The sequence below is a fragment of the Sander lucioperca genome, chromosome 16 (genome assembly GCF_008315115.2).
Source record: "Sander lucioperca isolate FBNREF2018 chromosome 16, SLUC_FBN_1.2, whole genome shotgun sequence".
In the NCBI taxonomy this organism is placed as follows: domain Eukaryota; kingdom Metazoa; phylum Chordata; class Actinopteri; order Perciformes; family Percidae; genus Sander; species Sander lucioperca.
Window position 1 is genome coordinate 29,419,241 of NC_050188.1, and position 18,633 is coordinate 29,437,873.

The following is an 18,633-nucleotide window of genomic DNA, read 5'->3' on the forward strand; positions in this document are numbered from 1 at the left end:
TCAAACATCACAGGACCTTCAACCAGGAGACCCGGGGTGTCCCACGTGTCACTGACGCATACATTTTATAACCCCGCCCACTGTCTTTTCCTAAACCTAACTGTCCCATTCTTGTGCGGCATGTCAGTGAAACAGACGTCCCGACCCAGAGAAAGGGTTAAGACGCTAAAGAAGACCTTTTGCATCAGTAACAAATGCTAAAAAAGGCTCCTGACCAGGCGTCGCTTTTTTGACACGCTGGGAGTGAGAATGTGTTGGCGGCAACACAGCCGCTTGCGTTATTTGAATTGAATGCAAGGCTCGTTTTGGTCTCTACGTCCATTTTAGCCTTATCCGTACTGCTCGGAGCTAAAATGTTCCTCCTTTTTAATCCACTGCTTCTACACGAGGTCCAGTTAAACTGTACATTTGCGTTTCTGCAGGTTTGTGGCAAATGAAATTGTAGGAAAGTCTGGACTCTTTTGGCCCTCAGGGTGTTTAAGGAACTTGAACAGTTCTACTTTTCCAAACTTGTTTACCAGATGAATTCACAGGGCTGCTGTTTTATTAGAGCGCAATTAGTTAGTGGATTGACGAAAGGAAAAATCATCCCTCGTGTATACATTCATTGTTACATGAAAACTGCAAACAATAAACGGAAATTGGCTCTTACGTTGGCGGCAGAGCCTGTGTTTCCATAATGCTATCCATTGTTATGCTTCCTCCTCATCTTCTTTAGTTTTGGCACATGTCAACAAACAGGCATTATGTCACCAACTGGAATGGAGCGTGCATTAACTTGCAATATAGGAGCAATAATTCGCCAAACTTTTGCAGTCCAACAAATTTCTTCTGATATAATTTGGTAGTAACAAGGTAACGAAGATGCTTAGGGGAAAGGTATCGGAGTAAATGCGGTGAATAAGACAAAGTCCCAATAAGTCGGCGTGTTCCTTTAAGTACAGTAACAAAGTATTTGTACTTTGTTACATTACAGCACTGCTCCACAGTGAGTAACCACTTCCCGTCTGTGTCTCTGCAGAGTGTAGAGGACGAGTCGCAGTGGGTGGAGGACCTGCTGAAGCTCCACACGGCCCGAGTCCGAGACGTGGAGATCCTGACGGGCCTGGACCTCTACCGGTCTACCAACCTCACCTTCACCAGCACGCTGAGCCTCAAAACCTACCTGCACACTTTTGAGAGTGACGACTAGACGCACAGGGAGACAGACGCACACATAACAGGATGTAGCCCTTTGTAGAAAGTCCCGCGTTATTTTTTACTGCATGCTCGCTAGACAGCCGGCGCATCGTTGTTCCACTCCTGAGGAACTGCCCCAGAAGTGCTTGCAAAGAAAGGGAACACATTTTTTGGAAAATTGAAAAGATTAAAAGAATGGTTTGGCAAGCAGTAGTTTGGAAGATTACAACAGGAACATGCAACACTATCACAAAACAAATTCTGAGAAGGAATAAGCTAGCACAGGGACGTTCTCGACAGCTGCCACTACTCAATCCAGTTTATACAGTACAGGACATCATCATGCACACATAAAGGACTATATTGGGCTTTTAGCTCCATAACTATAAACAATGTATACTTTATATTCCTACTGCCCATCCGTTGCATGCTGTAGATTTGAAACATTTTTGAATGTGTCTTTTCTTACCCATAAAAGACTCTTGAACCTTGCATCACTTGTATCAGCGGATCTGTCTGTAATTCTTTTAGCCAAAGTTATAATATCATTGGGAGGACTTCTCATAGCAAACTACAGATTACATTGTTATGCTGTATGGAAATAAGTAGAAACTTAAAAACTGGAAAAATACATTCAAAAATCTGAAAGTCTACAGCACGGTTTGCAAAATAGTCAGCAGTAATGTAAAGTGCAGTCAATGGGCTTTGACTTGCAGCATTGCTGGTATGGTTTTGCAAAGGAATAGTTTGATATTTTGGAAACGACACCTATTCTCTTTGGTTAGATGAGAAGATTGGTTAGCCTAGCTTAGCATAAAGAGCGAAAACAGGGGGAAACAGCTAGCCTGGTTCTGTCCAATGGTAACAACATCTGCCCACCGCACCTCTAACGCTCACTAATTAACATGTTATATCTCGTTTGTTTAATCCAAAATGTCAAACCTTTCCTTTAAAACAACATGCGGCAACTATATGTTTAATGCCACATACTTTCGGAACTCTAAAGTTCCCGAAAGTATGTGGCATTAAACATATAGGAAGAAAAAAAAAAAACCTAAACCTGAATTATTAATATCTCATGATTACTAGAAACGGTTTCCAAACAAACATTACACAAATATACTTTTGCACAAAACCTTTTTTATGGGTTACCACTAGGGCTGGGTGATATGGAAAAAAAAATCTGATATTATCTACAATATATTCTTGGCCAAATACCTCAGTAGCGATATTGCGACAATATTGTACGGTTGACAATTGGTTGCTTTCACAAAAACATTTTTTACAATGAGATTTTAGACAAATAATCATCAATAACGTGACTTGAAAACAGTTCCAAGTGTTATTACAGAGAAAAAAATGAATATTTCTTCCAGCTGTGTACTGACTATGTTTACATGCGTGCACAAAAATAGTGTGATGTTCAAACAAATCTGCAGTTCTTCAAATGAAATTCCCTCAAAATGTTTCACAACAGAGAGAAAATGGAGTCAGTATGTGCTTGTTATAATCAATTTAGACAACGTAATTGTACATCAAGATATCTACATTTATGATTCCATAGAAACGATAAATGATCATATTGAATTATTGCCCAGCCCTAGTTACAGTACCACAGCTCCTACTACCAAGCAATATTGTAAAAGAAAAATAGTCTCAGGAATGGAGGGCTGGCACAGCTCCTTTCTGTTTTTGTTTTTTTATGGTCTGCTGACAGTTTCCAGCAGTGGCTACGATACATGAAAATGTGGCAAATAGAATGTTTGCTTGTCAATATACAAATTAAAATGTAATTGCCCCTGAAAATACAGGAGTGACTCTTAAAAAGATGAAAACAAGAAAAGAAATCGCAGTTCATTTCTAACCCCGGTGCACACAAGAAAACGCACACACACACACATACACACACACACACACACACACACACACATACACACACACACACACACGCCAACTGCAACGATTTACTCTCTGTTTTCACATCCTCCCTCTCATCTCTCTTTCCCTCCCTCTGTCTCAGCTCATCATCTAGGTGTATATTTTTATACAATTTGTCATATTTATTGCGTAGCATCATAACAATAACAGCACCTAGTGTTACGGTATTAAAAGTGTCAGTGTATAAGATCTGTCCCCGTTTACTGTAATAAGATAGATCGCTGACGCAGTGACAAGACTGATGCTACCTTAAAGGAAAAAAAAAAATCTTCCTTTTAATGCAATATTAAAAACACTGCTCTCATTTTCAGTTTGTTACCTCATCTCATCATTTGACGTCCTGCATTAACACGTTTAACTCAACACAGATAAAAAGCAGTCAGAGCCTGTCTTTTTTTTTCATGTTTAGTCTTTACTTTGGTAACACTACACTGATTAGTTAACATAGCTATATGTCAGGGTAATCAGTAGAACAGAGCCAATAATCGGTAAAATGTCAATAAAAATCACTTAAGCGCTTGCCAAACGGTAGACGAAGCCATGTTTGTTGTGTAGTCTTTCAAATAAAAGCCGTAGAGAATTGGAAAACCTGACTGGAACTGACTTCTTTTTCATTTAGCTGAAAAATTGCTTCAACCAACTTACAGCCACGGTGAGATTTCATCGGCCGTGGCGGCCAATTAGTTTTTCTTGATTGCTTTGATGCAGCAGTCAAACTCAAACTCCACATTTTCAAAACAGTTAACACACAGGCCGAAAAAGCGGCACCCATGGTCAAAATGACAGATTTTGTTTGCAAAAGGCTCTAACCATGCCAAAACATTTAAAATATGCAACAGAAGCTAATTTTGCCTAGAAACAACACAACTTGCAAACAAGTGTATGAGCTCTTCCAATCAACCATTACACAGTGGACAACAAAATACTAAATACAGCACTCAGTGCCAATCAGTGCACCATTGCTTGTCATTGTAGCCTATTACTGTACGTAGCTTTCATGCCAGTGCCATTTGTTGTCAAATTTGCCTTCTTGCAAAGAATTGGATCCAGAATCAGAAATGCTTTGATGCAAATTTTATTGATTCCGTTGATTCATATTTTAAAACTGTGGCTGAAAACTGAAATACTGTAAATATTACAGAAAATACATGTAAACCAAAATAATTTCTATTAAAGCAGCCATATTATGCTCATTTTCAGGTTCATAATTGTATTTTAAGGTTGTACCAGAATAGGTTTACATGGTTTAATTTTCAAAAAACACCATATTTGTGTTGTACTGCAGTGCTCTCTCTCACTGCTGCAGATCCTCTTTTCAGCTGGTCTCTGTTTTAGCTACAGAGTGAGAGACTCTTTTCTTCTTCTTCTTCTGTACTATCTTTGATTGCACTGCACATGCCCAGTAGCTCAGATGTAGATCATGTCAGCTAGCTAGCTCCATAGACAGTAAAAGAAAGGCTGTTTCTACAACTTTGGTCAGTTACAAGGCAGGATTAGCTGGGAGACTTCAAAATGAGGGCGCACATGTAAGTAGTTCTTTTGTAGATTATGGTGAACTTGTGTGTGTTGTAGCAGTGCTTTGCTATTGAGAACGAGGTAGCATGCTAGCGTTAGCATGCTAGCGTTAGCCATAGCGTTAGCATGTTAACGCTACGAGCTAATGGTTGCGGTTAGCCTGCTCGTTTCGGCTTGTGACGTCACAAGCCGTGCCGATTTTGAACAGCTCACCCAGAGACTGAAGGCAGGACACATTCAGAAACTGTATCTCACTCTAAACAGCATGGGTGGATTTTTTTCAAAGTTTGTATGTGTGTGGAAGCACCAGAGACACAACATAACACCCCAAATCCCAGAAAAAGTGATTTTTTCATAATATGGGCACTTTAAGAAAGAAATAAAATTAAAATCTATTACAGTAAAGTATAAACATCTATTACTGTAGAGTATAAGAAATAGCCACTATTGTTACTCAGTCTCTTGCCACATGGCCTAACCCTGCAGACTGATTGCTAATTGAAGATTTGTGTGTAGGAGTGTAAAACATGCTTCAGTGATTTCATACTGATGGACGTAGTTTCTAATAGTTAGGAAACAGATGCTTTCTGTTTGGTTACCATAGCTAAAACAACGGAGTCTGGACTGCTCGAATGACATCCGTGTTAACTGTTCCGCAAAAGGGTGGGGAAAATGTGTCAATCCAATGAGAAAAGGCTCAACACATTTGCAAGAGGTGTCTTCTGCTCCGCTAAGACAGTGATGATGAAAACCCGAGTGGATCCCAGTTTCTTTAAGCAGGTCAAAGCAATCAAGAAAAACTGTAACTGCCAAACACGAATCCCACCTAGATAGAGAGAGATAGAGAGATAGATAGAGAGATAGATAGATACTGTATTGATCCCCAAGGGGAAATTCAAGATCTGTGTTTTCCTTTCATCATCTGCATAGTTCCTGTGGTTGCTCCAAGTCAACACTGTTTGGGTAAATAAACAGTCCCCTTGCGTATGTTTCCGCTTGAATGAGGGAGCAGCATTACCTCATTCGTAACCAATGTTTACACGTCTAGCTTATAACTACTTCCAATGTTTGCATAGACAGCAGCTCAGTGATATGGTTTATACAATAAATGTATGTGGTTGAAAACCCTCATGACAGTACAGTGTTTTCCACAGATTAGAAAGCAATTTGTGGCGCGCGGGGGGGGGGGGGGGGACACACGTGCCTTTTTCAGTCACGGAAAATTCTTTTCAATACTCATCTGGATTGAAGCAGCAAACATTCAGTGTAAGAGTAAATTGGGAGCAGTAGGCTAATTGGAGCCGGTTACCTCCAGGATCTGGGCTAAGCTAGGCTAGCGGTGGGCGCGTCAGACAGAATTACGACACGCACAGAGATGAGAAGGGTATGTATGGACTTATCTAACTCTGGGGGTTACGGTGAATAAGCTAAAGTCCCAATAAGTCGGCCTGTTCCTTTAAAGGCTAAATATGTATCAAACCATTCTGAATGTATTGTGGTGCTGCAGAGACGTCCCGGCCTACAAATCCTATCCTACAGACTTAAAGAAAAAAAACTTTTCGTCAATCGCAATCCCCTTTTGAAATGTCTTTCTTTGTGTTTAACAGCGTGACATGTTTGGAATCAACATTTCACTGTGTGATGACAGTCCAAACTTTCTACATGTAATTCTTGTAATCCGTACAAAGTCACTCAATCAATAAAAAACCAAACCAGTTAAACCAAACAAAGCTACAGCTTTGTAGTATTTCCATGGGAACAGATACACAAACACTGCATGCCTGAATGTGTCTACATGCCTGAAGGCACGTTGGCCTTTTATTTCAGGTGGAGGAAAATCCCAATGCCACAGCATACAATTATATTTTAGAGCTTGGTTTTCTTCGAAGTTGGGGGGCAGTTTGGGAAATACCCTTTCCCGTTAAAACAAGGGATATCATTACCTAACCCCACGGTTTTATAATACATCCACGATCTGCACGCGCACATTCACTGCCCTCTGCACCAGTTAAACCATTGCCACATACTGTACCAGTTTAAGAATAGCTACTAATATTGCCCCTCCTGCTATTATATTATGACCCTATTGATTTACACATGTTTGATAGCCGCATTCCTCTCAAGGAAATTGGTACAGTATGTGGCAATGGTTTAACTGGTGCAGAGGGCAGTGAATGTGCGCGTGCAGATCGTGGATGTATTATAAAACCGTGGGGATTCGAACCACTTCATAAACCAAACACGTGGTATACGGACGAGCAGCGAGGCTTCGTCGGATGTCATCAATGACGTCGTCTGTGGGCGCTTGGGTAGCTCACCTGGTGGAGCCACGGCACCGCTGCAAAATAGCCTCGGGAAGGAACTTGTTTTGGTGGAACATGTGTACGTTCAAAAGTTGTTTTAGTCGTGTAACAGAAAACTCAGATTGGACAGACCCTGCAGAGATCTGAGGAGCAGTTAACTATAGTCCTCAGAAATCCACCGGAGTTTAGAACGCCAACACAAAGAAAGAGGAAGGTGACGGACATCCTGCCGAAAAAGGGTGGCATCCGGCGGAATTTCCGGCGGCAGCAGAGCAATCCCGGAAGTGAAAGGTCGTGGATATATAATAAAGCGGAAGTAACAGTCAAGGTGATGGATGAAAGTCTACTACAGGTACTTTAAATTCATTTTTTAACCCTGAGAGCCAAGATCTTTTTCAGGAAGACCCTGCTCAAACTCACACACATGGAGGCCTGTAACAATAATTGCTCAATTGTCTAATTGTCAATTTTTATATAATAATAATAATCACGGTTTCTTTGTCTAACCGCAAGTAATTGCTAACATTAGCTAAGGTCTTTAATTGTTGATATTTAGATAGGCCAAATTGTAATTATATAAGTGATGATTGGTCGGACTATATATTTGTATTATTATTTCAATTGTTAGTTGTTGGCACTTGACCGTAAACACAAAAATGATAAGGGGGTGTTAAATAGGCGTTGTTTACTTCCTGGGCTGTGTATCTGTGTTATTACATAATTTGGGTCACATGACAGTGATATATAACCAAAAAGATGTATCCTGGAATTCATTCAAAACTTTAATTTGTTTAAAATTAATTAATTAATTTAAATTTGACTGAAAGAGACAATGATATTGTTAACACACAGTTATTTCTGAGACAATTCAGTGTACAGCAAAAGTTTGGAATTGTTGCAGCTCTAACACACGTGCACATCCAGATGTTGACAATCTGTCGGCCAACGAGTTCCAAGGGAGCAGTTGGGGGGGTTAAGTGTCTTGTTCGAGGGCATGTCTGTGGTAAAAATGAGCCGGGGTCCAGCGATCAAAGATAAGATCAGATAAAACTTTGTCTGTTCACGCAGAAAATGTCCTTGCATTGTCTGCTCCAACAACAATTAACAGATAAACATCTGTATGGTCAGCCAAAAAACATCTGACACACCTTTCTGTCACACACACACACACACAGAGTTTGGTTTTAAAGGAGGACGTTCCCGTCCTGATGTTCCAAGTACTGCTGACGAAAGCTGCCTGAAGTTTCCAGTGTCCTCATAACCACTGCGCAAAACCATGATCCCCCTTGAGGATTATTTTCGTTGTACGTGATACCGCACATTACGACACTGCCGTTCCGCTAAACATGTAGGTGATGATCACATGTTTTGAACGGCGGGCAGTAGAGCAACTGTAACTGCGTGGCACTAAGATGACACATGCACTGCAAATCTACAACCTGAGCGGCTTAGGATACAGATAGTTTCCCAGCCATGACTGAATGTCCATGAACACTTCCACGTGAAAGCATTTTCTGACATGATTTAAATCATCCAACTGATTAGACCAAACATATGTCATCACATTTGCAATGTGGAGCTCAGTGGGAATATTATTCTCACAGTAACTCAAAGGCGTTACTGTGCCAAGAGTTGATGATAGCCAGACACCTCGTTTAGAGTAAAATTGGACAGCTGTATTATACTCCAAAGGCCTGGAAATGATTTACTCTGTAAAATGCCTGTCATTTCTAGAAAATAATAGTTCTAGTAATGGTAATGTGAAGCAAACCACACAGCTTGTAGTGTGGTTATGTGGAAAGCACAGGAAGGCAGGATAAAATAGAGAGGGAAACTTTTTATCCCAAAGGTGCACTTGTATGGCGTCCTTGAGGAACATAATTAGCTTTAAGTCCTTTTTGTTAGGCATCCTGTACATTTCTGCACACAGCTGGAGAGTCCATTGTGTCCATTCAGAACAGTTATAAACACTTGCTTCCAAACATGGTTAGACAACAATTCATATTAAAGGTGCCCTGCCACACAAAACCGTTTTTCCTTGTATTTTTTTTTAAAATATGTTAGGTCCATACGTGTTTGTGTTATGTCGTGAATGTGAAAATGAACTGCTACCTCCTCTGTCAGCTCTAGCCACTGAAAAGAAATAAGCAGAGAAACCAGGCCAATTACAAAAGACTGGTCAGTCTGACGTGGTGCCGCCTGAGCTCATTACTATTCATGAGCTCGCCCAGTTGTGCTGGGTAAAGGATGCTGATAGCCAGGCTCTCATTGGCTAGCTGCTAGCCAATCACAGTCAAGCAGCTTAGCTCGTTGAATATTAATGAGAACTGGCACAAATCAAGCTGAGTCTTCCTGCAGGCTTTCTATACCACGCTAGAATGGCTTGAAACAAGGTAACCAAGCATTTTTTCCACAAAAAATGTTACAGAGTCCATGGTAGAACTTCAGACATTACCACAAAGTCATGAATTACGTGTGGCAGGGTACCTTTAATAGCTTGTTTCAAGTTTCCCCCCAGGCTTTAAGACTAGGGACAATGAAACCAATATTCATTTATTTATTTGGCTGTTAAAAAAAAATCAAAATAAAAAAAAAGATCCCCTCAGAAGCGCCAGTAGATATCTGGGTCATCAAAATGGTCAGAAACTGGTTGTTTGGGTAATATGGGAACACACACACACAAAAGAAAAATCCCTTTACAACTGTGGTTTCTGCACAGAAAAGCCACTACATATTTAGCTATGTATAAAACATATCAAGAAAACTAGATATGATAGGTCTATTTATTGATATTAATCCTGCAAAGAGCAGGGTTACACAGGTTCACAGTTAACAGACAGTCTTTTATTGAATCAAGCAGCTTGTTCTGAGTACGTAACAATATCCACCAAACAGATGTTTAAGGTTTGCGTCTACTCAGACAATGGTAACCCAATTGAATGGAATGATAATGAACTTTGTACAATTCAATTCAATTCAATTCAATTTTATTTATAGTATCAAATCATAACAAGAGATATCTCGAGACACTTTACAGATAGAGTAGGTCTAGACCAAACTCTGTAGTTTACGAAGCCCCAACTATTACAGTGGTTGCCTCAAGAGCAAGCATTAGCAGTAGCTATTGCGACAGTGGCAAGGAAAAACTCCCTTTTTTTGTTAGGAAGAAACCTCGGACAGACCCAGACTCTTGGTAGGCGGTGTCTGACGGCACCAGTTGGGGGAGTGGTGAATGGTGGCAATAATAGTCATAATAAAGATAGTGAAGCAGTGATCACAATGGTAGTCATAGTAGTTCATGTTCACAGTCAAGTTTGGGAGTTTCCCTCTGTTGTAGAGCTGAAAGGTTCACCTTTAAACTGCAATGAATACATTGTAGGAAAATAAGTGAAAATCCTGTTTGTCATCTTTGTCATACAGCATTCGGGATTCAGGCACAGTTTTAAAAGTATCATATCATGTTGATAAGTTAAAATTAACTAAATTAAAATGAGAAAAAAATAATGGGAAAAAAGAAATCAAGGGCCATTTAGAATAGATAAAAAAGTGTGATTAATTGCGAGTTAACTATGACATTAATGCCATTAATCGCGATTAAATATTTTAATCGTTTGACAGCACTAGCATTTACAATGGAAGACAACAGTGTGTGAATGCTCATCTCAAAGGACAACAGCTAGTATGCGCTGTCTGGAAAGACGGCACATGTAAGTGGCTAGTTAGCATGCAGAAAATATTTTTCGAGTGGTAAAACGGCTGGTAAGTAAATACAACCATTGCCAAATTTACTTATTATTTTTAATAAGCGCTTCTTTTTTATTTTTAGAAATTATTATATTTAACCGAACAAACTGGGTCAACTTTTAAGTGCTTTTCAAGTAGTTAACGCTATATTGTCCACAAACATTCACAAACATGTTACCTCGGTGGAAATCCTCCGTTGCTGTGAGGAATTTCCCAACTACAACTACTCGAAGCAGGTACGGCTTTTAACAGTAGATGGCGTAGTTGTGCCAATTTAGTAGAGTTTAACATGAACCCATTCAACTATGTTACATACACCCCCCCTTAAATTCTGCTAAAGTGGGGTACAATACATGAGGGAAACAATATAATATATATATATATATATAAGAAGGGGAGGGGACTGTCATGTTAGCTGTACGTTCAGGGGAGAGGACTTGAACTACTGCTGAGGATGGGGAGGGTGGGAAGGGTGCATCCTGGTGTGCCACACCTTCAGCAGAGAACTGGGGAGAAGGCAACTGTGCACCATAAACTGATGAACCAGAGACATTTAAATCCTCATTTGCATTTGGGGCTACAGTCACTTCACTCTCAGAGGGCAGATCACTTACAGCCACAACTGGAAGACCATCAAACATGTTGACAGCAACATCACCATCACTCGCATCATCCATTCGTCTTTGTCTCACTGTCCTGTACATCCGTGGGGACCACAAGGTCCGACTGGTCACTACTAGCAACAGATGGGCAACTTGACTCCAAGGCATTGTCACTCCCAGCAGGGAGAAAACTCATGATCTCTGATGCGATACACATTGATTCCAGGTTTGACAGACACCACTTCATAAACTGTGGATTCCCATCTGTCCTCAATTTTCCTCTTCCACCACGATTTGCAAGCAAGACTCTGTCTCCAAAAGTGGGGGGCGACCCCTTTGCTTTGCGGTCATAGCACCTCGCCTGACGAGCCTGCTCCATTCGGCTGTTTTGCCGGGCAATACATGCATCTTCAGACAGGTCACGTTTCAAGCGAGAAACAAACTCACAGTGGTCCACGACAGCATCGATGGGGAGGGCATGCTGAAATACAACATCAATAGGCAGGCGCGGGATCCTCCCAAACATTAGAAAAAAGGGTTGCAAAACCCATCGTCTCGTGCTCAGTACAGTTGTAACAGAATGTCAGCATCTGCAGCATTTGTGGCCACCTGGCCACTTCCAAGAGTCCTATTGTACCGCTCAACAACTCCATTCCCCATAGGATGGTACGGGGTTGTATGTGATTTCTGGATGCCAGCCATCTCCAGAAACTCTTTAATGAGATGACTCTCAAAATTGGCTCCTTGGTCCGAATGTATGCGTTTTGGGAAACCATACACGCAGAAAAAGTCATTCCATAGGCGACGGGCAACCTGCTTTGCTGACTGATTTTTACATGGGAAGGCGTGGGACAGCTTAGAGAAGTGATCTGTCACAACTAAAACATCCACCCACTTCTAGTTGGATGGATGTTAGACTAGTTCCATAGGTTCAGATGTGCAAATGCTCTCCAGAGGGGCACGGTCATGTGGTTCTGGGGTCTTGCCGACTACACAGCGAAAGCAGTTTCTTACATGATTGACGATGTCACGCTCCATCCCTATCCAAAAGAACCTCTGTCTGGCCAGGGAAAGTGTGCGAGCCTGCCCCTGATGACCGGCTGAGTTGTGGAGACCATGGAGGATTTGCGCCTTCAGGGAGTCTGGAACAACGAATTGGTAAGTAGTCTTATTCATTATTTTGTCCTTTTTTACTTTGTACAGCATGCCATCCTTGACGGAGAGCTTGGCCCATCGTCTCAGCGTCTTCATCACGCCACGAGACTCATCAACACGTTCACGCCTAGTGGGCTTCCTATGACGCTGGACGTACCAGAAAACCCTGCCCAGGAGGTCATCCTGTTCTTGTATGTTGACCGGTTCACTTTTTGGTAGCGGAGCACTCGGATCGACACTGACAAGCTGTGGGATATTTGGTCCTGTGCCTCTCACTCGACTGACGCCCCCACAGATGTGTGCTTCCAACACAGCTGAAACATCCTGTGAAGAGAGGGAGCAGGGTGGGGGAGGAGGGGCAACAGCAATTTCTTCTGCAGAATGATCAACAACCAACTTGCAGTTATTAGTGCAGTGAAACGCTTCTTGCACTGTCCTGTCCATCATTCCACTTACTTGCTTCTGTAACAAGGCATAAGGTTCAGTTAAGAGACGGTGGCCCATGCATGACTCAACAAATAGCTTTCTGCTTAGTGCATCGGCAAATTAAATTATGCCATAGGCTATTTGTTTTCTGATTTATTAGAAGTTGAGTTTCAGTCTGTATGATAAACGAACAGTTGTACATAAAGTGGTAACATGCTATGACATGTTATGTAGACTGAAGGGGAGACACCAACCTTTATTATTTTAATTGCTAATTTCCATCTGTTGTCCCTGGGCATATAGCCTACAGTGGAAAACAATAATATAGAAATGATAATTCCACATAACACTAATAGGGACACATAGGACACACCAGTGCATAGGCCTACTTCTTTTTTAATTTAAACTGACTTAAATTAATACACTAATAATAGTAGGGATCGTGTTCCACTCTTTTGAATAAGTAAGGGGTGTTTGAGCTAAACCATAAACAATAAAATTAAAGCTCAATAAGTTTTATTTTTCAATATTATTACAATAGTTGTAGCATTATGAGGTTTTCTTGTCCGGAGATTGTTTTAATACAAAGTGGTTATATTGTTGTGGTTTTTATTTCTAGCTGTTATTCTGGAGCACTGCTGGTAGCCTCTGTGCTGGGAGTGTTGAGCAATAACAGGAAAAACGCATCGTCTCAAACTGTTAACAGTGTTTTCTGTGCTTGTGAACTTCCAAGAACAACCAGCAAGAACGTTCTCCCCAAGAACACAAGTCCGTTCTTTGCATTCTTGAGATTGAGAAACACCCTGTGTGAATGCTCATCTCAAAGGACAACAGCTAGCATGCTGTGTCTCATTGGAAATCCTCCGTTGCTGTGAGGAATTTCCCATCTCTACAACCTAATTTTCTCTGTGCAAAACTTTGACACTTACTTTAGCAAAGCAATATACATGAATAATACATGTAATTGAAATAAATAAACAAAACTGAAGCATAATGCTGCGCCAAAACTACTCGAAGCAGGTACGGCTTTTAACAGTAGATGGCGTAGTTGTGCCAATTTAGTAGAATTTAACCTGAACCCATTCAACTATGTTACATGTGCAATACTGTAAATACATTTGACTATTTTAATATTTATTCTCTTTAATTATATTTATTATTGTGTGTATATCTGTGTCTTCTACTTTTCCTCTTGTCCCTTGCTGCTGCAACATTGTGAATTTCCCCATTGTGGGATTAATAAAGGATTTTAAATCTTGAATCTTGAATCTAGACCCTACGACATAATCCAAAAGGGATTTAAGGCACATTAAACTTTTTGATGAATTTGTTTAGTTAGTTGCTTATTGATAAGGGATGAAGGCAGGGGCGTCGGACTGGGGGGAAAAAGGGGACTGAGTACCCAGGGCCCTCATGTGAGGAGGGCCCAAAAATATGCTAGAATGAATAGCTGTGGATGCGGGGAGGAACCCATAGAAAATGCCTTCCTACAGGGCCCAGAATTTGGTGCTACGCCCCTGGATGAAGGTTTCCCCTTCCGACATGGTAATCAAAGGTAGACAGCTCAAGGTGAGTGCTGACCTTCTGAGGGTTTGAAGGGCCTCAGGCTGAAAAAAATCAAAGCTAAGTGCTGACCTGTATTAACATCAGTGTCCTTGCTAAATGTTGTTGGTATGTTCAGGTTAACCAGGCTTTTTTTTTTTAAAGATAATACGTTTTTAATTTTTTGTCATTTACTGTAATTAAAACCAAGACAATTAATGACAGTCGGTGACAACTACAGTTGGAGTTTGTAAAAACAAATATCTGACACATTTTGTTGTAATTTTGTTGATGTTTTGATGTAATGCTAAGGATTTAAAGCAATGTTAGGGCCAGACTGATTGAGTCAGTTGAGAGCATAGAGGAAAGTATTAAGACGATGTATGCTATCCTATTATATGCTAACTTGTTCATGTTAGGGTGGATGTAAACAATAGCTGTAGGTTAATATAATGGTATTTATCTTGCTAACATTAGCTGTAATGGTAAGCACACATTTGGATATATCACAGATTTTAGGCCTATGTAGCATTCAGATTTAGCATGCTAGCACATTTAGCATACAGTTAACATGTTAGCATGGTGTTTTACATAGCGTTAGCTAAACAGCAACATACAGCCTCAGATAAGTTGCTTTAAGCAGGCTAAAATAATACTAGATAGAAATACTTTGTATTCTGCCTGTTAAACAGTGTGTTGTCTTTGTCAACCTTCAAACATACACTGTGTTCAGAAAGTATTTAGTTTCCTTCCTTTTTCAGATATTGAGTTGGACCCTATGCTAAAATAGTTTAAACTTAAACATGATTTTTATCAAAACCCCATCATGAAAACTTCGACATCAAAGCAAAACAGGATTTTAGATTTAATGTTTATTAAAAAGAAGAAACCTGATGTATTCAGACTCTTTGCTATGGAACTTGAAATTCTGCTCAGGTGCCTCCCGTGTCTCTTAATCAAAGATGTTCACCTTGATTGGAGTCCACTTATGGTCAATTCATTTGATTGGACATGGTTTGGAAAGGTACACACCTTTTTATATGAGGCTAGAATTTTTTTTTTGCTCTATTGTAGGTTCCCAGGAGCGGAGTGGCCTCCATAATTCTTCAATGGAAGACGTTTGGAACCACCAGGACTCTTCCTAGAGCTTATCAGGTGAGTTTCTGGAGTAAAAGGTGTCAAAAGCATCGTCATCTGTTGTTTGTCAGATTGAAAACACAGAAACGTGAGGTTATGTCCGCGTTTAATCATTTACTTATCTATTGCTCAAACACCTAGTCCAAAGGTCACTTCTGTGAAACTTTATCTCCCTTTTTCTACAAGTAGAGTGTTTCCTTTTATCTATCTATCTGCCATCTGTCTTTCTGTCTGTGTGCTGTGACATTGACTGCCACTTTCATTGGAATCATGGGTTTTGTAAAGGAGTTGCAGAAAAAGAAGATAATTGTGAGTATCGGTTCTGAATTGATGGTAATGGGCGAAAGCCACGATGCACAGTCAGAGGCCTTTTTTTGTTTTGACAGTGATACAAGTTTAGGAATTTAATATAATCCAGAATCTGCTTTGGTAGATTATTTAAGGTTATTTAACCTCTTTGGAAGTTTTGGTGAGCGCACTACTGTCTTTTTCATTGGATATTACTATATAATGCAAAATGTGGTATCATGGGCACATATGGGAAGAACACCAAACCTTGGCAGAGTGATTGCAATGGACCACTCTTTGGATTCATAATGGATCCACGCTATCATAAGGAGTGATTTCAATGGGTTTCACCAATGTAGAGAATGCTTTTAAATATAATAAGATGGCTTAAGGGAAATATAGCATATTATGAGATATGTATTTGTCACTCTTAGGTTATTGCACACTGAGTCCAAACTTTCTCTGTGTTATGAAACGATAAGTTGCAATCTGCAAGCGTCTTTCTGTGGTACATTTCTGGGTAGGCTTATGCCTTGTCCTCGTTGAAACATCAAAATGCTTGCGACGGATGCAAAAAAAAACACAGAAAATTGAACCCGTGTGAAGGCAGTGTGCAAACACGATTGTAACAACGTGAGGTCATATTTATGTTTTAACGTCCGGAAATTTCGGACTCAATGTGCAAGGACCTGACTGTAGTCTCACATTGCCTATCTCCAGAGCGCTGTCAGCACTGGAGTATGGTCTTGCTACAACGCTTATCTATTGTAGGATAGGGTGAAAAAAAACACTCGCTTGTTTGTATTTCTTTAAACCAATCACAACGGTCCTGTGCGGTGCTAGCCCCGGATGAAGCGACGATGCCCTTGCAAAATAGATAGCAGAGATAAGGGAAGGGATATCACGTGCCAGATGTCAGGCTTTATCCCAGCACTGTACATCCAGTACTATTACAGTGATATAAAATAATGGTGAATATTACTTGCAGCCATCATGATACTATATTCATACCATAATCATGATATCATTAATAATATTACTTTATAAATCCCAGAGGCATTAATATCTAACCCAGTTAGTGTATCACAAAGTGACTTAAATAACTTGTTTTGGTTGTTTTAATGTCTTCGACTTGACATTTCGGACATTATAAGCTCTTCACAGTAGGAGTGGGCAATATTTAAAAAAAATCCTCTGTCATGCTATGTGATATTGCAATATGGATAAACAGCTACAGTCAATTTAGAAAAAGTCAATTGTGAAACTTTTCATGGACAAAATAACCAAACAGAAATGTCTGTTTTGGGCTAATCCAAATGAAAAATCTTACAAATTTCATTGGCATAATAAAGCAGTATGCTCTTTGACGCAGGTCTGAAGACAAACTGCAGATGTGCATGCTAGAAAAGTATAAATTTCATCTGTATCTACCGATGTATTCGGTAATTGCATACAATCCTTTGTTGTGAACTGATTATTGGGCGAGGAACCATCTGTCCACCAGATTTCAGACCTATTAACACGTTGTGAAAAAACATCTGCTTCCATTTCTGTTGGTAAAACTGATGAATCAAGATGTATTTATATAATCATTTCTTCAATCAAAGCTCTTGGAAAACTCCTCCTGGAGTCCTGGAAACTCAAATTATAATTGCTCCCAACTGTGTTTCAATAACGTTCAACGATTTTTTAGACATTGCTTAAGAGTCTGACAAAGTGTGATCATAAATTCAAAACGATGGTCTCAGTAATTCCTTTTGTGGACAGCCTTTTAAAGGGTAACAACACTCTTTGACATTGGTCCAGTATTAAGCGAGATCGCTTGTTTCAACTCTAGCTAATCCAGTCAATAAAACGGTTAAAGGGTAACTACCGTTTTTTTTTTCAACCTGGAAAACCCTATTTTCCTATGTTCTTGTCTTTAAGTGACTGATGAGAACAACAATCTTTGACATTGGTCCAGTATTAAGCAAGATCGCGGCAGTCGAGTTAAAATGTCAAATAAACTATTTAGTTTAGTTGTCAAAAAGACAGCCAGAAAAACAATTCATTTTACGTTTGATTTAAGTTCATCACTCACATAACTTGCCCAAAAAATTAATTTATCTACTTTCCAGGACTTTCTCTCCAACTTTTTATGACTAGATGTGCCAAAAAGGCTTTAACAGTTATTTTTATGTTCAAAGAAACAAATAAATTAATACATTTTAAAGTGTTTTTATATACATGCATATACATTTTGATATTACATGTAATCCATATGTTTGAGTTGCCCTCTGGGTTGCAAAAGGAACATATTTGTCTCTGATAATCAAAATAACAACCAGTTATTTTTTTAATGTTTTTTATTTCTGTGGTGTTTATAAAAAATGTACATTCCCCATTTTTGTTTGTTGCTGTTGTTGTTTTAACTGCATTCAGTTCATCCAGCTGTAAAGTGTACTTCATCACTTCCCATTCACGTTTACAAAGACGTTATCACTTGTAAAACTGTGATTTACTGTGATTTAAAATGTTTAAATTGCTTTTCTACGTGACACAAAACTTCCGTGACCTACGCCCATGTTTTCATGGCTTTATGTTCACGTTTGATTTCGGAATCCTCAGACAAAAGCTCAAAGAACAGAGAGACATTTACTCCAAAGTGGGGCAGCTCCACACCCATACACAGTAACTGTCCCGTCACATTTGCACACCACCATGAATGGAAGAGCATTCTGGATTAAATAACAACTGGCAGCCGACGCACTTATCTTTACAAGCAGCCCCTATCTTTTTTTTGTCTAGCTGTCCTGCTGTATTGT

At 39.9% G+C, this 18,633-nt stretch overlaps 1 protein-coding gene and 1 long non-coding RNA gene across 2 annotated transcripts in view; both read left to right on the plus strand.

Annotated features, from left to right (window-relative positions):
• Positions 1 to 2,480, plus strand: part of LOC118493454 — a 42,974-nt gene extending 40,494 nt beyond the window's left edge. The window contains exon 2 of the long non-coding RNA XR_004895413.1: positions 1,022 to 2,480. This is a non-coding gene — a long non-coding RNA (uncharacterized LOC118493454). The remainder of the gene's footprint in view (positions 1 to 1,021) is intronic.
• Positions 2,481 to 15,744: 13,264 nt separating this feature from the next.
• The window catches only part of LOC116055710 (venom phosphodiesterase 1), a 45,495-nt gene continuing 42,606 nt past the window's right edge, over positions 15,745 to 18,633 (plus strand). Inside the window, exon 1 of the mRNA XM_031307709.2 lies at positions 15,745 to 15,850. Coding sequence (XP_031163569.2) covers positions 15,812 to 15,850 — 39 coding nt within the window. The 5' untranslated portion in view covers positions 15,745 to 15,811. The remainder of the gene's footprint in view (positions 15,851 to 18,633) is intronic.